Raw genomic sequence first — 27122 nt, 5'->3', positions numbered from 1 at the left:
CGAACGGCAGCTGGAGGAGGAGCGACACTGTAACTTGGCTCGGCTGACTCGTCCAGCTCCGGGGCAGGCATGGAGGTCGCGCAGCAAATGGGCAGCCCCGGTAATGAAGGGGATGCTGGTCTTTACGAAGTGGGCCAAGGACCTTCCTGGCAGAGCGCATGCTTTGCACGCAGGATGCCAATCCCTGGCTGCCAAAAAGGTGGCCGATTTGGGCATCAGCTGCTGAGGCAGCCCCGAAACAGAATCCAACTGATGCCGGTTAAGGAGCATTCTGATCCCTTGTTCCTATGTGGCAAGTGGGGCGCCTGGGACAGGACTGGAGTTCTGGTAGTTGGTTCTGCCAGGGCCGGCCCACCTATGAGGTCAAGGGAGGCAACTGCTTCAGGGGGCAGGATCCACAGGGCTGGCAAATCCCAATGTCGATCTTTCTTTCTCTCCCGCCCCCCTCCCGTTCTTGATAATAGCTCTTCACTCACTCCTTCTTCCCTGGCGGGGGGGGGGGGCACCAGTTTGCCATCCGCCTCAGGGGCCCAAATGTCTTGGGCCAGCCCTGAGTTCTACTATGAAGGGAAGTGAGCCAGGAAACTAAGCCCTGAGGTTCAGGGATGCATTTAGTCCCCCTCACCCCAATATCCGGCTGTCCAACATGCTGCCTTATTCTGTAAACACCTGGCTCACTAGCCAACTAGCTGCCGCTTTGTTTGCCTCCTTCTTGGGAAACTAAGCCAGGAAGAAGGCTTGCTCTTACCTCTGCTCTAGGTGCAGGTGGTCTACTCGTGCTAAACTGGGGGATGGGGCACTCGTGTGCCTTTTCAATTGCAAATAAATCATCCACAAGGGTGCTGAGGGAAGGGAGGAAGCTGTGTGCAGGTTTCTGTGCAATCTACAGAGGGACCCAGGTGGCGCTGTGGGTTAAACTACAGAGTCTAAGGCTTGCTGATCAGAAGGTCGGCGGTTCGAATCCCTGCGACGGGGTGAGCTCCCGTTGCTCGGTCCCAGCTCCTGCCCACCTAGCAGTTCGAAAGCACATCAAAGTGCAAGTAGATAAATAGGGACCGCTCCGGAGGGAAGGTAAACGGCGTTTCCGTGTGCTGCTCTGGTTTGCCAGAAGCAGCTTTGTCATGCTGGCCACATGACCCGGAAGCTGTCTGCGGACAAACGCCGGCTCCCTCGGCCTATAGAGCGAGATGAGCGCCGCAACCCTAGAGTCGGACATGACTGGACCTGATGGTCAGGGGCCCCTTTACCTTTACCTTACATAGGAACATATCAAACTGCCTTATACCGGATCAGACCATTGGTCCATCTAGCTCTGTACTGTCTACACTGACTAGCAGCAGCTCTCCAGGGAACATCCCCAACCCCAGTTTGAACCTGGGACCTTCTGCATGCAAAGCAGATGCTCTTCCCACTGAGCTATAGCCCATTCCCCACCACTGATCTAGATTCTGAAGGGGCATTGGAAACTGTTTAAAAATTGATTAAATATATAAAGAATAAATAAATACTTGATTAAGGCTGCAGTCCAAACCCCACTTTCTCGGAAGTGAGCCCCAGTGAATTCAAGAGGACTTGCTTCTAAATAGAAATGGTTATAAGGTATACCTAGAGTAGACCTGTTGAAATCAGTGGACTTCTCAAGGATCTGCTCTGAATATGTCTGGCATTGGATTTTGTCCAGGCTTATGTGGAAAATGGCAGTGTGAATCCCATCCTGACTCTTATGTTATCTTCTTTATTGCAAGGAGTTTCCAAGTGGGACATCCGCCATAAAATTTGGGACTACATGGAAGCAAATAACTTGGCTGATTTCCCAAGACCTGTCCATCACCGGATTCCCAATTTCAAGGTATGATAGCATGGCCTCCAGGTGAAAATTAAAACACACAACACATTCCTGCTTATTCCTACAGAGGAAGACTGTCAATGGTTGGGACAGGTTTTGACGAAATACTGACAGTGTGTTTTTTGAGTAACATAGCATTTGGTATCACCTGCAAATTTCATTTGGCTTCTGAATGCCACCCTTGAGGCCTTTCTGGGCGACCCTCTGCAACATTTGATGCCCCTCCCACAGCCCTTGTGATGCCTTCCCAAAGCCAGGTGAGACAGTAGGCTTTGGGAAGGAGGCATGAGGGCTCTGACAGGGTCCTAGAGTCCTCCCTCCTCCTTCCCAAAGCCTATTTAGTGCTTTTTCCAGCTTTGGGAAGAAGGTGGAAAGGCTCCAGGACCCTGCCAGAGCCATGCATCTCTTTCCCAAAGCCTAGACCCTTTCTTATTCAGCTTTGGGAAGACAGTGTGAGGATTGTGGGGCCATCAACTTTTGGCCTCGCTCCCCCCCCTCCTTTGTGACAAGGCAGGGTCAAAGTAATCACTTGGTATGATAAGTTGGACCGCCCTTTCTAAGGGCTATAGCTCAGTGATCCAGAACATCTACTTTGCATGCAGGAAGTCTCAGGTTCAATCCCCAGCATGCAGGGTTGGCAAAGAGCCCTGCCTGAAACCCTGGAGAGCCACTGTAGACCAGTCTTTTTCAACCTTGAGTCCACAGGTGTTGTACTACAACCCCCATCATCCCTGACCACTGGTCCAGCTAGCTAGGGATGATGGGAGTTGTAGTCCGACAACATTTGGGGACCCAAGGTTGTGAAAGGCTGCTGTCGGCAATACTGATCTAGATGGACTGACTTGGTAGAAAGCAGCTTCCCATGATCCTAAGGGCTAAGCCTCTTCCGTGTGTCGCATCTTATGAAAGATATCTTACCAAAACAGGATGCACCACATGCTTCCGCAAGGCTACCCGATTTGCAGGAGTTCCAAAGTGCCAGGACTGTTAAAGTCAACCCTGATGCCCCCCAGAAGAATGCCCGCTTTTTAGCTCTAGAAGTGAGTATGCTGCTGCTTTCCCCACTTTCTCCCTGGCACAGGGATCTTTCGAGATGAGCGGCTCCGCCCAAGCATGGGATGTCTTTGATAAAGCCAGGGAGGTCAAGGTGGATCCTGACAAACCTCTGGAGGGAATCCGGCTGGCTGCGCTGCAGGTAACCAGAACTTCTCTCTGAGGGGCAATTTCGTAGGCTCATTTTTGTGTGAACACCCCCCCTGTCTCCTCTCCTCCCAGGCCAGGAAAGCTCTCTTGGTGCCAACCCCACGCCTGCGGACTGGGCTGTTCAACAGGATCATCCCTCCCCCTGGAGCAACCAAAGAGATGCTAAGAAAATGTGCCACCTCTCAAGTAAGAACGGCAGGGAGGAGGAAGCAAGGACAGGGGTTTTTTTGGTTAATTGATTTCTACTGTGCTTCAAAAAGACTGCTGAGCATCAATGGGACTAGCTAGAAGACGGTTGAAAAGTGATTAAGTTTCCTAGATGTTTCTGTTTCCTTGCTTTCTTGATTTTTTGATTTTTTTTTTTGTATTGGTATGTGCAGACTGCAAAGCATTTCTAACCATTCCAGGCCAAATCAGCAGCATCCCCTATAAGGAATGGCTTGTTGCTGTCTTGTAGGTCGTAAAGTGGGGTTTTGGCGCCCTCCAGTGTTGGAATGCCAAAAGCAGGCAGCCATTATGGGATATACTGTACAGTATTTTCCAGAGGAGTGCCTATGTTAAGTCTGTTGCAGAAAAACAAACAAACAAAGGATCTTGTTGCCATGCCTTTTAAAGAGCCACAGTTTTATCCCATGGCATAAGCTTTCGTGGGCTAGAATCCACATTTTCAGGTGCATGTAGTGTGTTTAACCACTACAACACACTGTACTAGGACCTGGGAGACCAGGATTCAAATCCCCAATAGGCCATGAAGCTCACTAGGTGGCCTTGAGGCAATCACTGCCTCTCAGCCACCTCACAGGGCTGTTGTAAGGATAAGATAGGGAGGGACGGAGCCATGTACACCACTTTGAGCTCCTTGGAGGAAAAGGTGGGATATAAATATAGTCATAATTTTATTAATAACTAAAGCGTTACTTAGTTATTTAGTAGTTAGTTAATATATTCATACACACACACACATATTGGTGTATATTCATATAGGCAGTGCTGTCAAATGGAATTAAATGTCAAAAATGCAATCTCTGATTATGGTCACATTCACACCATACATTTTAACAATCTTGGAGAATTCTGGGAACTGTAGCTAGTTGAGGGTGTGGGAACCATAGCTCTGTGAGGTCAGCACCCTGTAGGACCAACACAAGCGGCAGTTGCCAAGGTTCCCCGTGACTGCTAAAGTGGTAGGACAGTGCCTTAAACATACAATGCGAATGTGAACAATTCCACTGTAAGTTTAAATGTAAGCAGGATGACCATCCGCCGTGGCAGAAACTGATAGCAACATAACTCCAGCGGAACAGAATCCATTATTGCAAGGGAAGCTGCAGGTGACAGAACTGAACTGCTTGATTAAGTTGTCCTTCAGCAGCCTTGTGCGGGAGACCCCCCCCCCATTTGTTCAGGAATGAGCACGTTCAGGTCAGTGGCAGAACAGAAAACCTGGCATCTCTGAAATTGGGCTTGGGATGGGATTTCCTCCAAGCTGACGTTCCCAATTGCTTTAGAATCCCCAAAGAACAACTTGGCTGGCTTCCAAGAAGAGAGCAAGACCGGCTGTGCTGGATAGAGGAGGCTTCTGTTCTCTCTCAATAGACTGTTGTTTGCCGGGGGGGGGGGGGGGGGGAGGTTTGCAAGGGGAAGGGAGAGGAGAGCAATTCAGGCTGACAGTGAGCAACCACTCTTCTCTTCCTCCTCTCTTTCTTTTCTTTTTCAGGGTGTCCGGGATTACAGCGTACCTGTCGGACTAGACGCAAAGGTCCACGTGGACCTGGTTGTGGTAGGATCTGTGGCTGTTTCTGAGAAAGGTACTTGGCAGAAAACCATGTGGCTGGAACTTCAGCCAGAGGGGAGCTGCTGAAACAAATTCCAGATAGCTAAGCCTAGTTATGGACAGATTATCTAAATGGAATAGAACCTCCATGTTTAGTGGCAGTATACGCTCCACTGAAGTATCAGTTGGTGGGTGGGAAGATAGTGAGGGAGGGCTGCTGCCTTCCTGCCCTGCTCATGAGCTTCCTGGAAGTGTCCAGTTGGGAAGATGGACAAGGTGGGCCACACCATTGATACGATCCAGCAAGGTTCTCCTTATGTTCATATTAGTCATTATACTTGAGATCAGAGCCCCCATATACCAAGGCAGCATACCCCCAAGCTGGATAGCAACATAGGAAGCAGCTTTATATCAGGACAGGCCCATTGGTCCATCTAACTCAGTCTTGTCTACACTGACTGGCAGCAGCTCTGCAGGGTTACAGACAGAGGACATTCCCAGACCTTCCTGGTGATGCCGGGGATTAAACATCTGGGGTCTTCTGCAAGCAAAGGTGGGTCACTGCTCTGAAAAGACCACGGTGTAAGATCACGGTCTTTGAGCAGTTGTGACTGGTGCCTTTGGGGAGCTGTAGGGCTGAAGGCAGGGAGGTTGACAGTAGGTGGCGCCAGAGCCAATAGCAGGAAGAGCCCACTAATTCTAGTTTTGTCCCATCCTCCTCCTGCCTGCTGGGTTCTACAAGGGCAATACTGAGGCTTAACAAACGGGGAAGCTGACAGGCTGCAGCACCCCCAGAAAGATTGTAAGAAGGCAGGCAAGTAGGGACTGGCTGAGGGCAGGCAAGTAGGGACTGGCTGAGGGCAGGCCGAGGTTGTTAGAACAGTGCCCCATTCACCCTAACAATACCAGCCTGCACTATCTTTGAGTCGTGGTTTGCAACAAGGAATGTCTACCAACCACAAAAGGAGGAGTAAGATATGAGGTGGTCATATCTGGGAGCCAGTGGAGCATCAGTATCTTGGCTAGATGTAAGGCTACTTTTGTGTAACGTCAAAGTTTTAATTCTGAATTTGCCGCCTCTCACTATGGAGGGCAGAGCGTAACCATCATGGCTAGCAGCCATTGATCACGTATCCTGCATGTATTTGTTCAATCCTCTTTTAAAGCCATCCAAGCTGGCTCCTGTGAGAGTTAGTTGAACTATACAGACCTCGTTATAAATAAAAAGGGCAATTAGTTTTCCAGGTTGGGCCCCCACTGTGCAGTAGTTCTGTTCAGGCTATTCTATTCCAATTCCCCCACTCTTACTCCCAATTTTCCATTCCCCCTGCAGTAGTCCATGCCCACTGAATATGCTCAGTTCTCATTGGGCTCCTACGGAGGATTTTTGCCCTCTCAGGGTCTCCCCCAAAACACACTAGCTATTTCATTGCACTTTTCCAAACCTTGGGGTTATCTCTAGCCTGCTGAGACCTTCCTCCTGACGGTAAGTCATGCTGTTTTTGTTAGATAAGGTGTAGTGAAGAGCAAATGGGATACTGCCCAACCAACCTCAGTCTCCCCTCAGTCGGCCCCCAGTCCAGGGGGTGGCTTCCTCCTCCTCAGTCTCAGTGTTGCCCTCAGAAGAGAGGAGGATGGGGATAAAACTGGAATTAGTTGAGTCCACCTCTCATTGGCTGTGGGCCTGCCTATCATTGTCCTGGCTCCACCTACTATTGCTCTCCTTGCCTTATGCCCTACCAATCCTGGTGGCACCAGTTACCACTGCATGAACCACATTTGTACAGCTAAGTTTATGACGAGAGAGAGAGAGAGAGAGAGAGAGAGAGAGAGAGAGAGAGAGAGAGAGAGAGAGAGAGCATGTAATAATTTTCCAGGACTGTAGGTGGCAGACTTTCTCTTAGAAAAGGTACTTATCTCTCTGACTCCAGCAAAGCTAAATCCTGCAGAGATGGTTTTAGAGGTGTCTGCACTGGGTTTTGTGCTGCAGGGGGTGCCACAACAATGTTGTAGAACAGTTCACAAGAGTCGGGCAGTGCTGGATTTTAGCATCGCATGGGGCACCGCTGAAATTTGGGAGCCCAAGGTCTGCCACAGAATCCCTCTTCTAACACTGGCGGCATCATCTAGAAACAAAGCAAGTGTGTTGGCTTTTCTTCAGAAGAATCCTTGTAGATTTAGCTGAACGGTGAATGAAATAATAAACAGAAGCTCCTATGAAGAGGCAACCTAACAGATTTAGTTAGTCCGGTAACTATGGAACTCACTGCCACAGGAGGGAGTGATGGCCACCAACTTGGACAGATTTAAAAGAGGATTGGATAAATTCTCAGAGGAGAAGGCTACCAATAGCTACTAGCCACAATGGCTATGTTCTGCCTCCTTGGGCATAGCCAGTAATGCTTCTGAACACCAGTTGCTGGAAACCACAGGACGGGAGAGTTCTCAGATCCTTCTTGTATGCTTCCCAATAGAGGCATCTGGTTAAGTCTTTGTGAAAACAGAGTACTGGCCTGGATGGGCCCTTGGCCTAATCCAGCAGGCAATTCCTGCTTATATACAGGTATATAAGCATTTGTATCCCTGTGGTTGTTTTTTCTTGTGGTCTCTCACTTTCTCACTGCAGGCTGCCGAATCGGGAAAGGGGAAGGCTTTGCAGACTTGGAGTATGCAATGATGGTCTCCATGGGAGCTGTAAGAGAGGACACAGTAGTTGTCACAGCCGTTCATGACTGCCAGGTAACAACAGTTGCTTGGAACTGGGGTGACTCGCTACCTGGCAGGGTGAGGCTTCCTGGGCACTGGGCAAGATCTGAGCTAGGAAACAAATTTGGTGATTTCTGTGTGATATGCAAAGTAAGCACTTTGCAGAATTAAACTCTGCCCCTTCAGATCATGGTCAGGGGCAACGAGGCAAGCGAAGGACCAAATACTGCACTCCCCAGAAGCCTGCTGATTTCCCAAATTCAATAATCTCTTTGGAAAGGAAAATATATTTGGACGCAAGAAGCTATGGAAGCTAAAGCTAGAAGCTATGGAAGCTAAAGCTAGAGGAGCTCATGAGCCTCTGTGATGAGGCAGGCAATGGCTTTAAATTTCAGCTGAGCTATTTGCTCTGACTGCAGTATTCCTTCTATTCTCTGGATGGAACTCACTCCTGCAGGAGGCGATGATCACCGACTAGAATGGCTTTAAAAGAGGATTAGACCAATTCATGGTGGATAAGCGATTAATGATTGCTAGAGCTGTGATGAGTATGCTTTGCCTCCACAGACAGAGGCTTCTGAATACCAGTTGCTGGAAAATGGCAGGAGGGGAAAGCGCTCTTGTGCTCGTCCTGTTTGAGAGTTTTCCTGCAGGCATCTGGTTGGCCACTGTGAGAACAGGATGCTGAACTAGATGGGCCATTGGCCTGATCCAGCAGGCTCTCCTTGCCTTCTTATGGTGCTAAAGGGCTCTGCATTTGAAAGCCACCTATGAACTGATGATATTTTTCCTCCTCCTTAATATAGGTGGTTGACATACCAGAAGATCTGCTGGGCGACCATGACCTTACTGTGGATTACATCCTTACCCCAACGAGAATAATCAAGACAGGGTGCAGACACCCCAAGCCACAAGGGATCCTCTGGCACAAGGTAGGTGGCCTGTTCTGCAATCAGCAGTTCGCTGGGGTGGTAGAGAGGCATTTCAAGTGTCTTGCAGAATTTGCATTAGATGTGCTATAAATGAATAGGTTGTTGGTGACAACAACGGAAGTATTAGCATCACAGTCTGAGGCATAGGGCTAGAGGGCTAGATGCAATGTTAATCCTATGCAGATTAGACCCATTCAAATGAATGGGCCTAAATTAGTCATGTCTTCTGATTTCAGTGGTTCTACTCTGAAAAGGAAAAAACACTGGATACAGTCTATTATATTTAATTCAATTTGGTAGCAGAAGGTTGGATTAGAGGAAGCAAAGATAGCCCTATGCGTGGGGGTGGGCGGGGGGGGGAGCGTGAGTTTCCATATTTAAGGGGAGGCGTTATTTTTACCACCCACCGGGAACAAAGCTAGTATGTGGACAGATGTGTGGGTCTGTTGTTGTTGTTTTATAAAGTACATCATTGTGTGGATTTTTAAATTGGTTTGATGTTTGCATTCATACAAAATTTAAGAAAAATAAATAGGAGGAGGAAGCACGATATTAGAAGACCAATAACCGAACGACAAATAATTCAACCAGTGACAGTGAACAGTTTATCGATTCATACAATCATACGAATAAACAATAAATAAAATTGCATGAGAATAATAATTATTATCCTGATATAAATATAATAATTATAAATACGTTGATGTAGGTGGGGGAGTTGCCTGAGTAATTTTGTTAAAATTTTAAGTTATTGCTGTTTATTTATACTTGCTGTTTATAATTTGAAGTTTAGGAAGAATCATTATCATACCATCTCATAATTGAAAAAGCATTGCCGCTAATGCTCCGTCCCACCCCTACCCTGCTTGCCATTCCAAAGTTCTTTAAACATTGTACATTCTTGTCCGAATCTGTTTGTTTTCATTGTTAAATACTGCCAGGATGTCTAGGAATAGAGAGCAGCTCAGGAATATTGGAGGCAGAGTGGGGTGGGGACAAGAAACGCCTCAATTTGAATCTTCAGGCTGATTGGCTCAGGTGTACTGCTGTGGTGCCCATTGGATCTGGTGGGGCAGAAGGCAGGAAAACCAGAAGTAGGTGGAGCCAATGACAGGCACCACTGCCCCCTGATTGGTTGTAAGTAAGGAGGCAGGCTTGAAGCTGGTGGGTCAGAGCCCCATTCACCCTAATGAACCAGCCTCTAATGTTGCGTTCATTGCTACATAACAAAAGCACTGAGGGATAGGGAGTGGAGCCTGCAGATTTCTTTTTATTTCCTTGTTTGTTTAAAAGTATTTCAGCCTGCCTTTACCGCTGCATAGCCCTGCGAGTGGTTTGTTGCAGAACCAAAAATGGTTGCAGCAAAAGTAACTGAAATATACTCGGAGTCGAGAGTGAATTTCATGCTCTTTATTCAGCTCATAGTCATCAAGGAGAAGAAGAGAAGAAGAAATGGCCTTTTTCCCAAAACCATCTGCTTATATACATTATTTACACAATGGGCCTTGCGTGATTGGCTACTTCAGGGCTACACCTGTGGGCCAATCAGGTTGTGGATTGACTTCTGCCTGCAGCCTGATTGGCTGCTCCTACAGGCCAATCAGGTTGCAGATTCACTTCTACCAGCCGCCTGATTGGCTGCTCCTGCAGGCCAATCAGGTTGCGGATTCACTTCCACCTGGAGTTGGATTGGGTAGCTCCTGCGGACCAATCAGATTGCTGATTCTGAATCCTATTGTTCTAGGATTCAGCTCAGTACATAACAGTAACCCATCAGAAAGCAATCAGACCAAATCCATCTAGCCAGCATCCTGTTCTCACAGAAGTCGGCCAAATGTCTGTGAGAAACCCACAAGCAGGGTTCAAGCACAAGAGCTCTTTCCCCAGTTTTGTACCCCAGGACCTCGTATTCAGTGGTACAGGGCCTCTGACAGTGGACACAAAACATAGCCATCATGACTAGCGGCCGTTTATAGTCTTCTGCTGCACAAAGTTGTCCAAACTTTGAAAACCATCCAAATTGGTGGCCATCGCTGCTTCCTATGGGAGCGAGTTCCATAGTTTAACTATGCACTACATGAAGAAGTATTTGATTTTATTTCCCTTAAATCTTCCAAGGGAAGATTTGGCTGCATTTCTGGCCAAATCTTCCAATCAAAGCGCAGGAGCAGCCTCCCCTTCTAAGAAAACGTCTCTCTTAGCCCCATTCTCCACAAGATGTAAAACTTTATACACCTGTATTTCTCCTTTTGTTTGCGGTGGGGATTTTTGTGGGGTGGGTGGGTGGGGAATATCTGTTCGTTCTCCTTATTTCTTTGCTCTCCCATTGGGGCTGTTGCGGTGGTCCTCCCCCCCACAACTCCAAATTTAGTTGGCCAGAAATGCAGCTGTTGCTGAGCTAAAGAGGAAGATTACAACCCAAATCTGCCTTTGCAAACAGATGGCAGGACGAAAGGAAGCACAACCTTTGTCCCAAGGTAGATCACAGGCTTTAATCTCTCCCTCTCTCTCTCTCCCTCCTAGATAACAGAGTTTTTGATATACAGTCTTCCCTGCAGACCAATCCTGTCTGCGGGAGTGTGAAAAGCAGCACGAGAGATGAAAGGGTTCCTGGGTGGTGGTGGGAGGGAGGGCGGCCTTTGCCAGAGCTAGGCAGATCTTGCTTGCGATTAGAAGTTTGGGGGGGGGGAGCCAGAGATGGCTGAAGAAGTTATTTATGGAGGTTGCATCCTGACACTACCGTAGATATGGGAGCCACCAAAGCAACAGGGAGAACTCCTAACACTAGAACTCCGTGGACATCAAATGAAGCCGGTCGCTGGAAGATTCAGGACAGATAAAAGGACTTCTTATTGCAGCGTAGAGCTAAACTTTGGAACTTGTTCCCGCAGGAAGCAGGGGTGGGCCCCAACCGGGCTGGCTTTAAAAGAGGACTGGACAAATTCATGGAGGATCAGGCTAGTGGTGGCTACTAGCCATGATGTCAATACTCTGCTTCCACAGTCAGAAGCAGTAATGCTTCCGAATACCAGATGCTGGAAACCACAGAAGGGGAGAGGGCTCTTGGGCTTGGGTCCTGATTGCAGGTTCCCGACCGGCATCTGGTTGGCCGCTGTGAGAACAGGATGCTGGACTAGATGGGCTATTGGCTTGATCCAACAGACTCTTCTTATGAAAATTAGAATTATTCTGCTCTTTTTGTATATATTTTGCTTGGTTTTTCATAATTGCTTCTGCTAATCCTGGGAATGGCTGCTTGGACCTAACAGAGTGGCAGGCAGAGGACACCCCCCACCCAACCCCCCGCCTGAAGTTAGGAGTTGTCTTCAAGAGAGAGCAGAGAGGCAAATTATTCCCATGTCCTGAATAAGGATCCCACCCTCCTCTTTTGCTGTTATGACTTAGCTAAATAAAGACTCCAAATACATAGAGAGAGGAATTGGATTTGACTCAAGAGGCATTTATTTGCATTGGGTCCAGGAGTGATCAGTGATGTGAAAGTGGGTCTGGAGGGGGGACAACTCTCTTTGGACCATTTAGCAGAGTGTTTGTGCATTCCGCAAGGAAATTTGACAAAAACCAACAGGAGGTTCTAAATCGGGGCTCCAGGAGAAACAGAGCAAATAAAAAACACTGTTCCAAGCCAGTTTGGTGTGCTTTGCGTATGACATCACCAAATACTCTCCAAAGGGCAGTTTGCACAGCTGAAAATGCTTTCTCTGGAATCGGCAGAGATGCTGTTCAAGCACTGACATTGTCCAGCAATTGGCTGAAAGCTCCTTTTCTTCATGCCACTAATAATTTGCCTGGGAGCGCTGCTTTTATTAGTCAAAAGCCAGTGTTGTATAGTGGTTAGAGCAAGGGAAGGCAACATGGTACTCCCCCAAAGTTGCTGGACTCAAACCACTCATCAGCTCCCAGGCAGCAGATCCAACAGTGAGGGGATGATGGGAGCTGTAATTCAACAACGTCTGGAGGGCCACAGGTTTGGGAAGGTGGAGTGTCGTCGGGCTAGAAGTGAAATGCCCTGGGTTCAAGTTCCCACTCAGCCATGAAGTTCACTGGGCGACCTTGGGGCAGTTGCTGCTTCTTAACCTAAACCTACCTCATAGGGTTGTTGTGAGGATTTTTTTAAGGGTGTTGTGTATCCACCATCTTGAGTTTCTTTGGAGAAAAGGCCAGGTATAAATAAATGAATGGTGATTTTGTTTTGTTTACAATTTAAACATTTACCTCTTGCTATTTTAATCAGTTTCTCAAGCAAAAGAGGAGGGGGGAATATGGGTTCTTAAATCTAAATCATAACTAAGGTGAAGGATGAAGAGGTGAAGGATGAAGTATAATTTTTTGTAAGTAATGGAGTTGTAAGTGCTAGTGTCCAGACTAGATCAGAGCCAGAATGAAAGGTCTCTGAGTGTACCAAAGGAAGAACAGGGGGTGACTGTTATTAACATGAACAGTGCTCTCCTCCTGCCCCCCATCATAGCTCTATCCACCTAGGATGAGGGAGCCAATGGGGAAAGTTCTGGAGGAAGGATCCAGCGCAGCACTTGATCATGCCTGGCAAGTCTGTCAAAGACAATGTGCTGTAATAGAAATAGCCAATATTGGTGAAATGTGTAGTATTTCTCTTCACAGATGCTAGGTGTGCTTTGTGTATCTCTTACATCATCCGATGCTACTGGCAGAACTGTGTGATTGCCTGGTCTTGTGTTTTGAAGTTTGGGTTCGATTTAAGGAGCGGGGGAACTAACTCTTCTCCATGCTTTAGATCAGTCACGAAATGCTGGGGAAGATCCCGGTCCTCAAGAACCTTCGCCACAGAGAGAAACAAGAAGGCAAGGATGTTGCCCTCAAGGATGAACAGCGAGATGTTCCAGCTGCTGGCAAGCCGGTGAGGGTTGCCAAGAAGAGCAGACCTGAAAGTAGCAGTTTCCAGGATCAGGCCAGCCTGTCCCAAGCAAGTCCAGAAGGTGGGGCATCACCAGACAGCTCTCCCCTCCCCGACACACCTGTCTCTGTGTATGTGGGCAGCATCCCTCAAGGGACCAGAGTGGGCGAGTTAAAGGTTGCCCTGAGACAGTGCCAAGCAACTCCTGCAAGACTGATATGGCAAGGAGCACAACACCGGGCGTTTCTCAATTACGATGATAAAGCCACAGCTGATGCTGCTGTTGTGGCTCTACAAGGCTTAAGCCTCCACGGTAGTCCACTGAGAGTAGAACTAGCCAGGAACCAGCTGAGCAAAACAGGAAGCAGGCCCAGGTGAAGCTGAATGGACAGTCAGGTGCAGATCTGGGTACAACAATGGAGTACAGCGTGCTTGAAGGGTTTTCAGGGTTGGGTGATCTTATCGATCTTGGAGGCTACTTCTTTGGACGAGGAACCCTGAGTCTTCACACAAATAACTGGTATTTTAATGAATGCTGAGGATTTAGAACAGATTTTTTTTTAGCTACTCCAGATGTTGGACTCCAACTCCCATCAGTCCTAGTTAGCATAGCCAGTACTCAAGGATGATAGGAGCTGTAGTCTAGCAACATCTGGAGGGCCATGGATCCCCCCCAAGCTACTCAAAGGTACATTACCCAGAATCCTCAGCAGGGGGCAACGTCAGGGCTTGGTCTACATGGCAAAACCAATGAGTCTGCCATCTCTGCATGTTCCCTTAAGTAGAGAACTAGCACGTCAAGAATAGTTCTAACCCAGCCCATTCCCTGTTTGCTAGCTTTATGCTGGCAGGGAGGTGTTTTCTTTCGGTTTTTAAAGATGGTGGAGCATGCAAAGATGTGATACGCCTCATCCCCACAGTCAGAGATGGAAAAGTCCCTTCTAGCATATCACTGCTCTTGACACCTTGTACTTCTGCTGGTATAAATCAGTTTAAACCATGTAAACATACATTCTATGGAGAAACCATTTAGACCACTTTGTGCAAAACCTATTTGGCCATGGTATTGCTTGATGAATCAAAATTATGCGCACCTGCCCAGCTCTCTGCTGCTGCTCCCTTTATACCCATTTACTATTTCACTGCATTCAGATATGAATTATAATACTTGATATTTGAGTACAACTAGGGGTGGCTTGCTACTGCATTACAGCTCCCACCATCCCTGATTATTAGGCCATGCTGGCTGGGGCTGATGGAAGTGAGAGTCCCACAATATTTGGAGGGCCGCAGGTTCCCCATTCCCTTATGAAAGAGGCATTCTTCTGTCTCTTCCAGGCAGCAGAGAATGCTGCTTTCGAAATGAGGGATAGGGCGGGGACCTTGTGTTGCTGGACTACGAGTCCCATCATCCATGACCATTAGCCATGCTAGTTGGGGCTGATGGGAAACATAGTCAAACAACCTCTGGAGGGCACCAGGTTCAGAAAGGCTGCTCTGTGGGGGAAGAGTCGATGTGAAGAGTACATTTAGAAGGCATGTGCACAAATGCCTTTTACAGAATAAAACTAATCTCTTGGATTTCCCCTCCCTCTCTAATTGTATGTTTCTTTGTTTCCTGAAAAACTGGTGGGATTGTGGTTGAACCTTTTTTTTTCTAAACAGAAGCTCTTTTGCAGCCAATCTCAGGCAAAAAGTCAAAATAAGCATTGCGATGTTCTCTTTCTTTGAAAAAGAAAATACAAGAGTTGGAAATATTTTTCATAGCTTCAGGATATACTCTTAAGTATATTTTAAGCCCATTATGATGCCCCAGGAGAGGCAGACCTTTCAGAAAGCATTAAAGAAAACCTTTTCAAGGTTGCAGAGTTGCTTTCTGGGCAAAATCCCACAGCCTGTTCTGCCTTCTCTTTTTTGCAACCCCCCCTTTTTTGCCTTAGGAAAACAAAAGCTAAAAGCAATTACATTGATGCCCTGCAACAGTTTTAAAGAAACCAACACAATGGGAAAATGCCTCTTCTCTTCCCTCCCCCCCCCAAGAGCTTGAGCACTAGGACTAGGTCTCTCCCCCCCCCCCAAGAGCTTGAGCACTAGGAATGGTCTGTAGAGTCAGACCATTGGTCCATCTACCTCAATGTTATCAATGCTGACTGGCAGCAGCTCTCCGGGATTTCGGGAAGGTCCTTTTCCAGTCCTGCTTAGAGGTGCCTAGACTCAAATCTGGGTCCTTCTGAGTGTAAAGCAGTTGCTGTGTCTCTGAGCCATTGCTGTTCGCCATATTATACTACTGGAGCTTATGGCTTGCATCCGGGGTTAACATCCTATACAGAGGAGACCCATTCAGAATAACGGGTGCAGCTAACTCTTAAGTTGTAATTAAACTAAGTTGTATTCAGAGTCAGCCACCTACTCCTAGGATGGGGAACATGTGACCCTCCAGATGTTGCTGGGTCTCCAATTCCCATCTGCCCCAACCTGGATGGGCAGGGATGGTGGGAGTTATAGTTGAACAATCTCTGAAGAGCCGCCCATCCCCACTCCCTGGAATAATCCAAAGAACTGTCCTGTGTGAGCTCCATGCATCAAAAGGGGGCTTCTAACCCGTTCTTCTTAAATAGTAGCACCATCTTTCCATGCCACCCTGCAGATATCACATTGCAAGCTCCTCTGGAAATTCTGCAACATTTCAAATGCAATTTCTAATGCAGTGGGAGATGTTCAAAGATGGGAACCAACATTTCTCTTGAGCGTGGTAAACACATGCCACCTCCACCCACTTTTAAGTAATTCTTTGGGTTGGGACCATGGTTTCCAAAAAACATTGTGATTTTCAAGTCAGGTGGTCCAAAGGAATGGTCCCTTTCCTGTTCTGTACACTGGGTTATTTTTTTTTTAATCTATGGAAACCTCTTGGGGGGGGGAATATGGCTAATCAGCCAGAAAAATAGAAAATGGAAAATAAAATTGCAACATTGTTTAAGCAAATGATTAGACCAATTAATAGCCTGTGGGTTGAGTAAAATTGGAGTCCCTGGTGGAGAGCAGGCGTGGGTTTTTGCTTTCTTTTTAATTTTATTTCCCTATAAATAGAATAAACAAAATGGTGAAATAACTTGCATACAGTGGTACCTGTGGTTAAGAACTTAATTCGTTCTGGATTTCCACTCTTAACCTGAAACCGTTCTTAACATGAGGTACCACTTTAGCTAATGGGGCCTCCTGCTGCCGCTGTGCCGCCACGGCACGATTTCTGTTCTCATCCTGAGGTAAAGTTCTTAACCCGAGGTACTACTTCCGGGTTAGTGGAGTCTGTAACCCGGTGTTTGTAAGCCAAGGTGTTTGTAACCCAAGGAACCACTGTATAGGAGTGCATGTGGATAATGCATTATCCAAAATATTGACTTAGGCCATTGAGATACAAAGTTTTGGTAGAATACAAAACATAAAATAAAAACATCCGTGTAGCTATGATATAGTAGCCTTTCCAGTATCTGAGTTTTCCCAGAAAGGTGTGGTAGTGGTTTTTCCCTATTGTGAAATGGTATCAGCGTTGACAACTGTGTTTCTTACTGCCTTGCAGGTAAGAAGGCTATAATACGTGAGAGGAGTAGAGATATTATTAAATAGAGATTGCAGCTAAGTTAACCAGGTGGCAGGAGGAGGGGGGTTGTTCATTTTCTGGGACACTGGCATAGCATACATTATGAAATCAAATCAGACAGAAGTAAAATTGTCTTTCTTATTTTGTTCCCACCATGTCCTTAATCTATTTGTCAGTCTTTCTAAGAGAGCTGTTTCCCACACCAATTTGTACCAGTTAGTTATCATAGTTAGCTTAAAGCTTTCCACTGTCCCTGCCTTATAAACAGCATGTAGAAAGGTATCCCAGAGGGTGGGTGCAATTTTGACCATTGCCTATGTTGACTGGGCCAGATGAGAGCTCTCCAATAACTGGATTGCCACAGTCTTGCAAAAGAGAAAAGAAAAATACCTTCCTCTTGTTTTGGTAAGAATTTTAACAGTTGCTATATTAAGAGTAGATGATTTCTATGACTTTGGACTGTTTCATTTACAGAAAGCAAAGTTTTCATCTCCGAAAGGAAACAATCACTCAAGTTGTTGATATATGGGAGTCATTCTTTGCTGCTGCGTGTAAACAGGCGCAGCAATTCCTATTGTACATAAACTCCTGGTTCCTTGCAAATCCCCAGGGAAGCATTATTATATCCTGCTTCTTCCAGGTGTGGTTTCGCTTGCTGGCCATTAGATTTGGAGAGCTTTTCGCAGAAAGGAGTATATCCCAATACCTTGGGGTTATTTCTGGCATTTCAAGATTAATTTCCATTCCAAACAGCAAGGGGACTCAAAATATGAAGTGCCAGGAAATGGAGGGAAAACTCCAGAAATACTTTTTTTTTTAAAGAAACCTAAATGAATTGTCATAATATGATTTAGGAGCAAATGTCTGCCTGGCTAGAATTCACCAACATCTCCCTGTTTTGAGGAACGTCCTTGTAAATGCATTTACAAAAGTGTCAGCATCATAAAGGTGCGCAGGTCTTTTCCTTTTTAAAAAAAAACTTTTTTAAACACTTTATGGCTAGAACTCTATGCAGGTTAGCTCGCTTTCAAATAAACTTGCATAGGATCATCTGGTAAGTTATAGAGTTTTCCAAAGTCAGTCACTTCTTAGCAATCATAAATTCCATGAGTGGCCAGCAGGCAGCGCAATTGGTGCATCAAACATCCATTGAAATCTTTAGCTTTCAGAGGCCATGCATCTCCGCATGGTTTTTAAGCATCTATCTTTCCTTCTCCTACATTCCCCAGTTTGTTTGGTTTCATGTTTACGGTTTTTATATTTTATGGTCTGTTTTACTGGTAACCACCGTCAGTACTCTTTGGGGTGGAAAGGTAAGTTAGACGTTATTTAAGTAACCAAATAAAACTGATCATAAAAAGTCATACTAATTGAGAGGTTTGGTATGTGGGCATGGGGTGGGGGGGTGGGGAGAAGGGAACAGGGAGTTATGGTCTAAGTAATGTTCCAAGGAAACATCAGAAAGGGGAGTCCAAAAATGTGATACAGTACTGATATTGTGCCAGATTTTGAATTCAGTAAAAATTAAATATCTGCACCTCTTGATTAGTGTGTCTCACCGCTGACATAACCATTTCTCCTTGATTTCCCCCCCCCCTCTGAATTTTAACAAGGGCTGATGCAGGCAATGGTGTATACCTTGTAGAGCTGCGGTATTCTGAATCAACACATCAGGGCCTCATCCAGGCTCTGCCCCAAGCTACCTTTTACCTTGAATGTTTATCTTGCGAACCACCATTTGATCTTATGATGGCGATACACAAGTCTAATAAATAAATAAAATAAAATGTTTGGGTTTTATTCTTTATTAATTACATTTGCCCCCTGATTTTTCTGCAAGGAATTCCATGTGGTGTTCTCTTCATTTTTTGTTTTTTGTTTTATCCTTATAACACCCCTTTGAGGTGGGTTATGCTGAGTGAAAGTGACTGCCCCTAGGTCTCCCAATGTGCTTCATGACTGAGTTGTGGGTCTCCCCATTCCTAGTCCAACACTCTTAATGCATTGGCCCAAAAATCCATTGCAAGCATTGAGGTTTATATACAGTACAACTAAATTGCATTCAATCCATGCTATCCGTTTAAAGTCCTCTTTAAACAATCACAGTTTCTCCTCAAGAATCCTGGAGACTAGTTTGTTAAGAGCGCTGAGAGATGTTAACCCTGAGGGCACTATAGTTCCCAGAACCCAGAACAAGCCACAATTCCCATGATTCTCTGGGGGAAGCCATGCCTGTGAAGGTAGAATGGGCCAGGACTGAAAAAGTGCTATATAGTGTGACCTGGATCTCCTCTGAGTAGAATTTAGTGTTACGATGCCTTCCATCTTCACTTTGGTGTGATGGGGACTAAATCCAAGTGTGCAGGAGGAGTCTATGAAAAGCTGCCCTCCTCCAGGGAAATGAATGGAGGCTCCCTCATGAACTCTAGAGAACATCCAGTGTTTTGTGGTGTGGTATGTAATGGCAGCTACCAGGCCCCCAGAAATGCGTTCACAAGCCAGTAAAAATGTTCACAACTGTCAGACAGCTTGGGGTGGAGGGAATCCAGTTGGCAAATCCTTGTGCGAAAAAAATATTTCCCCCCCCCTCCCCGTTACCCCTGCCTTGGTCTTTGCAAAAGAACAGGGCGACTGCTGTCATGTGTGGCTTAAACCGACCATAACCAGACACACTTGGTGTATGATTCCCAGCAGAGATGTGGATTCTTGCTGTGATAAGAATAGAGCTGTGGGACAAGGCTGCATTGGAGTCCGCAAAGTTTTTGGAGGCTGGCTGGGTGGCCCATTCCTTTGTTGTCAGCATTGGTCTTCATGACAGCTTCATGGGTGCCCTTAGATTCAATGCAATGGTGTATAAAACACCAACAGCAACAGCTGAGAACCGATGATGATGATGATGATATATTTTTTTGTACCCTGCCCATCTGACTGGGTTGCCCCAGATACTCTGGGCAGCTTTCAACAGAATATAAAAGAACACAACACAACATCAAACATTTAAAGCTTTCCCCAAACAGGGCTGCATTCAGAAAGTCATATAATTGTTTATCTATTTGACATCTGATGGGAGGGCGTTTCACAGGGCGGGCGCCACTACCAAGAAGGCCCTCTGCCTGGTTCCCTGCAACTTCACTTCTCACAGTGAGGGAACAACCAAAAGGCCCTCAGAACTGGACCTCAGTGTCCAGGGATGGAGATGCTCCTTCAAGTATACAGGGCTGAGGCTGTTTAGAGCTTTAAATGTTCCATGTTCAGGGGCAGTCTACCACTGGAAACCAGTTACTGGGGACCAGCTGTTGCCCACTTGGGGGTCTACCTGTAGCAGTGTCTGTTTGATACACATGGAATCCCAGATCAAAAGGCATGGGGAAGGTTCTGTCTTTGCAGGGGCAGAGACCTGATGGAGTGAATGTGCACTGATCCACTCTAGAAACCTTGAGGCCTTATCTTCACTTCCCTGTCAAAAGGTGCATTGCGTGGAAAGGGGACCTGCCTGTTTAGTCTGAGCTCAATGGCCTGTGGAATAGCTGGCATCCAAGGCGTCTTCTGGTTTGGCTGGTTCACTCAACACTGAGCCATCTGTAACCACGCAAAATCTCACCTGGAGCCTGCAGACCAAGCCCCTTGGCAGGCATGCCCACAATTCAAGATGTGTCATCTTTCCTCCTTCTTTGTACAGGAGATCAGGCTTGACACTTTTATTGTCTGACATAAATAAAGGCCAAACCTAAATGCTTCTTCAGCATAAACTTGACCCTTTTTCTAAGTGGCCTACATACATTAAAAGATAAGACAGTCCCTGCCTGCCAGCTCACAAGGATGCATAAGGAAAAAGGGATGGGGAGGGGAGAAGAAAGCATGCGCTGGAGCACCTGCTCTTTCTCTGGCCAATGGAAGGCAGCAAGCTGGCCTGGCCCTTGCCTTGATGTTCATCCTGGGAAGCTAGTGGCTCACTTCACTTTCCCCTCCCAGTTAACTGGCCTTTGGAGCAGAGTGTTCTTTCAGGGAGGAAGCAAGTTTCTGGGACCAACAGATCTAGATGATAATCAGGAGAATAAACCTGCAGTTTTCATTGGGGGGTTTCAACTCCACTGCTCTGCAAACATGTACACCTCTGGTTGCTTCAATGTCAAGTTTCTCTGGAATCTGGTTGGGAGGTATTATTTAGGAAGAGGGGGAAGGTGAACAAACATATTGCTTCTTGAAAAATGTCTCCAGTATGCATTGACATTTCCTCCTACCCACCCTCCTCCCCCCCGGACTTCTTGCTATTACTATTTCAGTTAGGGCTTGAGATGGGGTATTTTTCTTTCCTTCTCTTTCCGCTTGATGAATGTTGCTTTACTAAAAAAGAAAAAGAAAAATCCACACACAATCTCAACCTGCAGAAATGGCCAGCTACATGCCAAGCTTGATCCACACAGCGAGGCATTTGTGCCATTAATTGCCTCTGCTGAAGTTATTGATAATTTCGTTGTAAGCTGAGCTGAGAGAAATCCCCCTTGGGCTCAGAATAATCAGGTCTGAGAAGAAACAGCTTCGTGAAAGGTAGATCTCCAGAGAGGCTGGGAACTGTGGTGGGTCCAGAGAGGAGGAGAAGAGGGAAGTGTGTGCAGGGGGAAGGGAGAGGGAGTCTTTAACTAGGATTTCATGCTAGTTAATTTCAGCTCAGAGAGAGGTGAAATTGAAAGGCAAAATGATAGCCAGAATCCATTGAGAAGTTTCCCAGTAAAGACCCCATTGAAACAAATGGGGGGGGAGAGAGAAGATGGGGGAAGTGTTGACCACTGGATCCAGAGATTCTACTGCTGAAATATTATTATTAATATTATTATTATTATTATTATTATTATTATTATTATTATTATTATTATCAGCATCAACACTGAATTTATTACCCACCACCAGCAGGTCCCAGGGTGGGTTATAACAACATTAAAAACAGTTAAAACAAATTACATTCACAGCAATAGGGTGGGCCTTGGATAGAAAAAAGATGTAGTAATAGTAGTAATTAATCATTATAACCTGCCCTTCATCCTAAGGTCCTTGGACAGGTAACAGCATTAAAACACAATATTAAAAACAGTTTAGAACAACTATGAAAATAAAGCTTTCTTCTTGTTTTTGTAGGCCATTGACAGCTGGTGGCTTTTTGTTTTTTTTAATTGCACCATTTTTAAAAATCATCTGCAGGTATTTTCAAATTGCAACTTTGGGGACGTATCTCCAGTATATCAATAATTATTATTAATCATAATAATACTCCAGGATATAACAATCTGTGAAGTAAGGTTTAGGGTCAGAGAAGGAGCAAACACAATGGGTGAAATTGGAAGATTAGAGGACTTAAATCTTGTACCCACATACCTGGTGATGAGACCTGCTAGACTCAATGGGGCTTATTTCTGAGTAGGCTGGCAAGGGGTTAGCACTGTTAATCTTACAGAAAATTCTGAAAGGTTTTTTTTAAAAATCAGTCTCCACTATGTAAGTACAAGGCGAGAACACTCCAGTTTAAGGTATGGATGCTTGAGGATTTTGTTCAGCTTGCATTTTAAAGTGGAACAGTTTGCACTTGGCTTTTGCACTTTTGGGGGTACATTTCCTACCTCAAAGCATACCAGAATGCATTATAGGTGTATATTAGCAAAATTAATGTGCATTACTGTACATTTTAAATGAAAGAGAAGCAAATGGGATCAGATGGGATTGGACAAATTTATGAATGAAGACATACAAAAATGAATCATCTATTCCTACTTCTGTGTTCACACACAGGTCCTATTTATGAAATGAAGTTCGAGTTGGAGATCTTCCCAGTGGATGCCCCTTTTTTAAAAAAAAGGGGGGGCTACCTTTCCCTTATTATTTTCCACAGGGCTGTTCTATATTCCTTTAAAATAAACTGCCATTTATTTTTTGTTGCTGAAGAGGAGTGCATCTCTGCCATTATAAAATCCTGAAACTTGGAGGAAAAAGGGAATAATTGCCCAAAATGCTTAACTAGTATGAACTTTGTGCAGATTAAATCCCTTTTGGAACTACTTCTTTAAAACAGAGAGACAGAGAGAGAGGGTCATAAGTATCTGTCATAATCATATTCCTTTTTACATGTATCACTTCCAAGTTATTTGAATCAATTTGAACATGTTTTGTAGATGAAAAAAAACAGAATGACCACTCCACACATCAAATGGGGGATGACCTTTGTGTGGTCGCGCGCAGCCCCCTGATCCCATAAGGCGACTCCCTGGTAGTTTGGGGCTGGCACCGCCTTCCCAGGTAGGATTCCAGGGGTCTCTGCCTACCCCAGCCTAGCATCCAATCTTGCCTGGGGAGGTGTTGCCAGGGGGTGGCCAGGTAAGGGGAGGGACTTTCCAGCTCACACAATAGAATTTGAATCTTACCTCCAAGTACCAGTTGACTCCAGAGGTTTGTAGATGAAAAAAACAGAGAGTAGAATTTTGACTGGATTTGGACTGTTTCACAGATGGAGGGGGGAATGTTGACATTTGGAGTTAAAATGCTCATCAGAAGTTGAACTTAATGTGGATTCCCTACTGGAGGAGCACACTTCCATATTTTCCATCTTCAAAGTACAGTGGTACCTCTGGTCAAGAATTTAATTTGTTCCGGAGGTCCGTTCTTAATCTGAAACTGTTCTTAACCTGAAGCACCACTTTAGCTAATGGGGCCTCCTGCTGCCGCCGCGCCGCCAGAGCACGATTTCTGTTCTCATCCTGAAGCAAAGTTCTTAACCTGAGGTACTATTTCTGGGTTAGCGGAGTTTGTAACCTGAAGCGTTTGTAACCTGAAGCGTTTGTAACCCGAGGTACCACTGTATCACTGTGTTTACATCCAGGGTAAAGTGTCCTCCACCAAGCAGGGCATTTAGTGCACACTTCAAGGTTCTGCTGATACATTATAGTTCCTGCCCTGAGCAGCAGACTGGACTAGATGTTCCCTTTCTTCTCTGTCATTTTATGTGGAGCTCTTTGGAATGAGACCAATGGCTCAGCATCCTGCTTCTAGCAGTAGCCAGCTTAGATGGTGGCATTAGCACTTGACACTGAATCTCTGTTAGAGGAGCAAACTTTACCCTGACTATAATCACACTGAGGTGCTGAATTTAGGAAAACAAGAGAGCTACACTTATTACAAGATATGCATGCTTGATAGGAAAGAGCCCTCATTCTATCCAAAGTAGGTGGATGTGCCTTGAGCCATGCTTGCTGTTGCGCCTCAGCAGGAGAGAAACAAACCGTGTCGCCTCTCCCCAGGTGAGAAGCAGGAAACAGGAAATGAGCCAAGCACCTGAGGGAAGGTCACAACAAGTTAAGTCAGAGAGGACAGTCTAGGAAACATGGAGGTTCCTCTCTCTAGCTACTCCTTCTAGCGCAGACACATCAGCCCCTGGCGCAAGCTGAGTTGCATCCCAACCCTTCCAACAAAAAAGCAAAAGTTTTTGCGTAGATAAGTAGGAAGTTAGGCTTATTTTTTTGCATTGTATATTTAGGATAATTTGTCTGTAGCAAATGCACCCAATGCACAGGTCGCACTGTGGTCTAAACCAATGATCCTCTTGGGCTTGCTAATTGTAAGGTCGGCAGTTCGAATCCACGGGACAGGGTGAGTTCCCTTTGCTTTGTCCCAGCTCCTGCCAACCTAGCCGTTTGAAAGCACACCAGTGCAAGTAGATAAATAGGTACCACTGCAGTGGGAAGGTAAATGGCATTTCTGTGTGCTCTGGCTTCCATCGCGGTGTCCCATTGTGCCAGAAGCAGTTTAGTCATGCTGGCCACATGACCCCGAAAAACTGTCTGCAGACACAAAGTCGACTGGACTTAACCATCCAGGGGTCCTTTACCTACTCAGAGCAGACCCACTGAAGTCAATAATTGATTAACTTTGGTTCATTCATTTCAGTAGGTTTACTCTGAGTAAGGTTTAACTGGTGGCAATGATTTTGTAGTGGCCTAGGTTCTTGTACTGAAAATATTCCAAAACAAGTGTTGAGAGTTTACACTGAAACAGTACTAGGCTACCAGTGCAGACCTTCAAGTGACAAGAACCAGTTATCCAGGGCACAAATGAGTGGCTAGACTTTTCTAACTTACTTCTGCTTCTCTGCTGCTCTAGACAGGGAAGGCTATAACAGAGCTGCTCAACATTCATTCAACAGTAATACAAATAGCAGAGAGCTTAGCCTGGAAACCTGGAAGCAAATATAACATGTCAAGAAGCAAACCAGTTTGATTTGTAAGTTAACACAGGAATAGATTCAGCATTTGCAAGGTTGAAGCATCGTGGCACCATATTCCAAGGTGCAAATCTGTTTTCTCAGATAGAACTACAAAAATTGAGTAAAACTATGGTCTTAATGAGTGATTCCCAGCAACTGGTAGTCAGAAGCCCACTGCCTTTGGTCGTGGGGGTAGAATATAGCCATCGTGGCTAGTAGCCTTTTTTAAAGCCTTCCAAATTGGTGGCCATTACTGTCACATGTGGGAGCAGGTTCCATAGTTTAACTACATGCCGCATAAAGGAGTACTTCCTTTGGTCTATCCTGAATTTTCCAACAATCAGGTTCATTAGATGTCCATGAGTTCTAGTGTTAGGAGAGGGATAAAAACTTTCCTCCATCTACTTTCTCCATGCTATGCATGGTTTCATAAAGTTCTTACCTACCTCTGGTGTGTGTTGTCAAATATTATAAAGAACATAAGCAGCAGCGGACTTTTGGCGTTCACATTTCAGCGGCACCCAAAAATTGGTGCCAAAATTGCCAAAAATTGCCAAAAATTGGTCTTCGTCCCCATCCCCCCACCTCTCTCTGTCCATTCAAAGTCATTGTTACAGCACCCTCTCAGCTTGGTGTGTATATTGCACTTAATACTGCAATCCTATACACACATATCTGGGAGTAGGTCTCGGTAAACTTAGTGGAGCTTGCTTCTAAGCAAACACGCCTGTGTCTGCATTGTCAGTTAGTTGAAAACAATGAGTCAAATCAGTCATGCCTTAAGACCCATCAAGTTCAACAGGAACTAAGTTCAGGTCACTTGGTCTGCATCCAACCCAATTTTTTAAAAAATCAATTATTTGCAAAGTGTATTATTTAAACTTTAGAAGGGTTTTTTTTAAAAAAGATTATTGTTTAAAGGATACTTTTCAAGCATCACAAGGCCTGTGAAAACCTTGGACAGAACACTGGAAAGAAGAGCCATGCTTAACACCTCTAACTGCAGAACTGGGTAAAATATTGTTTGCATGTGTTTCTTTCTTTCTAGCTCCAATAAACACCTAAGGTTGCATCTGACTAAGGTTGCATCTGACTAAGTCATATGCAGAGGAGACCCACTGAAAGTGATTGTGTTAAGTCCACTGGGTTAAATGTATTTGTTTGAGTGTGACTAACTTGGATGCAGCCCTTAGAGACCAACTTTTCAAAAGCAGAAACTTCAAGGAATGACCTGAAACATCTGTAAGAAGTGCAGGAACCCTCACCTGAAGCGGTTGGCTCTTTTATTTCCATGGTACACAGAGGGAAAGAAGACATGCTATAAAGGTAACACTTTATAGCTGAATGAGGATTTAAACCCATGTCTCCCAATTCCCAGTCTGACAATCTAACCACTACACCAAACTTCATTTTAAATCTCTGTAACCCACTTTGAGACCTTGTGGTGGAGCGTGTGTAAGAAATCAAAATAAATTATAATAATATATTTATTATTGCCCTTACTGTTTAGAATTGCATTTTTGTGTGGGGGGGGGTGTTTGTTTATTATTTGATCACTGAGTGGCTTATATCTAACTATTAATAAATTTGCTAGATGCAGGGATCTTTTTTAATACCTCAGAATCTGTCACACTCTGCACATGCATTCTTGATCTGAAACAATCCAGTCCAGAATTCTCGCACTTGTATCTACCCTGAAAGCAAACTCCCCAATCATTCTGAGAGCAGAAAGGTAAAAGGGTAATTTTTTTTCCTCCTCCCTACACACAGAGATTCAAATGTACAGCTGGGATCATTTGGTGCCCCGCATGGACAAGAAACATCCTAAGATGGGGACCTAATCTTATCTGAGTTTTATTCTCAGTATGCCACTACTGTACACAGATGTCTATGCCACATGATGATTTATTTACGGGTTATACAA

The 27122-nt window shown here is 45.4% G+C and overlaps 1 protein-coding gene across 4 annotated transcripts; it reads left to right on the top strand.

Annotated features, from left to right (window-relative positions):
* On the top strand, positions 1-18731 carry MTHFSD (methenyltetrahydrofolate synthetase domain containing). 4 transcript variants are annotated; one of them, XM_060276055.1, is made up of 9 exons: positions 1-100; positions 1746-1849; positions 2928-3041; positions 3122-3235; positions 4767-4857; positions 7450-7562; positions 8336-8461; positions 13233-13434; positions 18567-18731. In XM_060276055.1, exons 1-9 carry the CDS (start codon positions 70-72, stop codon positions 18596-18598), a joined length of 927 nt encoding a protein of 308 aa, XP_060132038.1. In that variant the 5' UTR covers positions 1-69; the 3' UTR covers positions 18599-18731. The 4 variants fall into 4 exon arrangements, with proteins under 4 accessions (XP_060132038.1, XP_060132035.1, XP_060132036.1 ...); XM_060276052.1 differs by lacking the exon at positions 18567-18731 and having other exon boundaries at positions 13233-15383; XM_060276053.1 differs by lacking the exons at positions 2928-3041; positions 18567-18731 and adding an exon at positions 2773-2886 and having other exon boundaries at positions 13233-15383.
* The last annotated feature ends 8391 nt before the right edge of the window (positions 18732-27122 follow it).

Source organism: Zootoca vivipara, chromosome 6, assembly GCF_963506605.1.
Source record: "Zootoca vivipara chromosome 6, rZooViv1.1, whole genome shotgun sequence".
NCBI classification, from domain to species: Eukaryota; Metazoa; Chordata; class Lepidosauria; order Squamata; family Lacertidae; genus Zootoca; species Zootoca vivipara.
This window is presented reverse-complemented; position numbering and strand designations above follow the sequence as displayed.

Bases quoted from the DNA above. Each gene is read 5' to 3' on its own strand.
- MTHFSD (XM_060276052.1), top strand. From the start codon at position 70: ATGGAGGTCGCGCAGCAAATGGGCAGCCCCG. The intron at 101-1,745 runs GTAATGAAGGGG...CTTTATTGCAAG, and splicing joins GCAGCAAATGGGCAGCCCCG to GAGTTTCCAAGTGGGACATC. The intron at 3,042-3,121 runs GTAACCAGAACT...CTCTCCTCCCAG, and splicing joins TCCGGCTGGCTGCGCTGCAG to GCCAGGAAAGCTCTCTTGGT.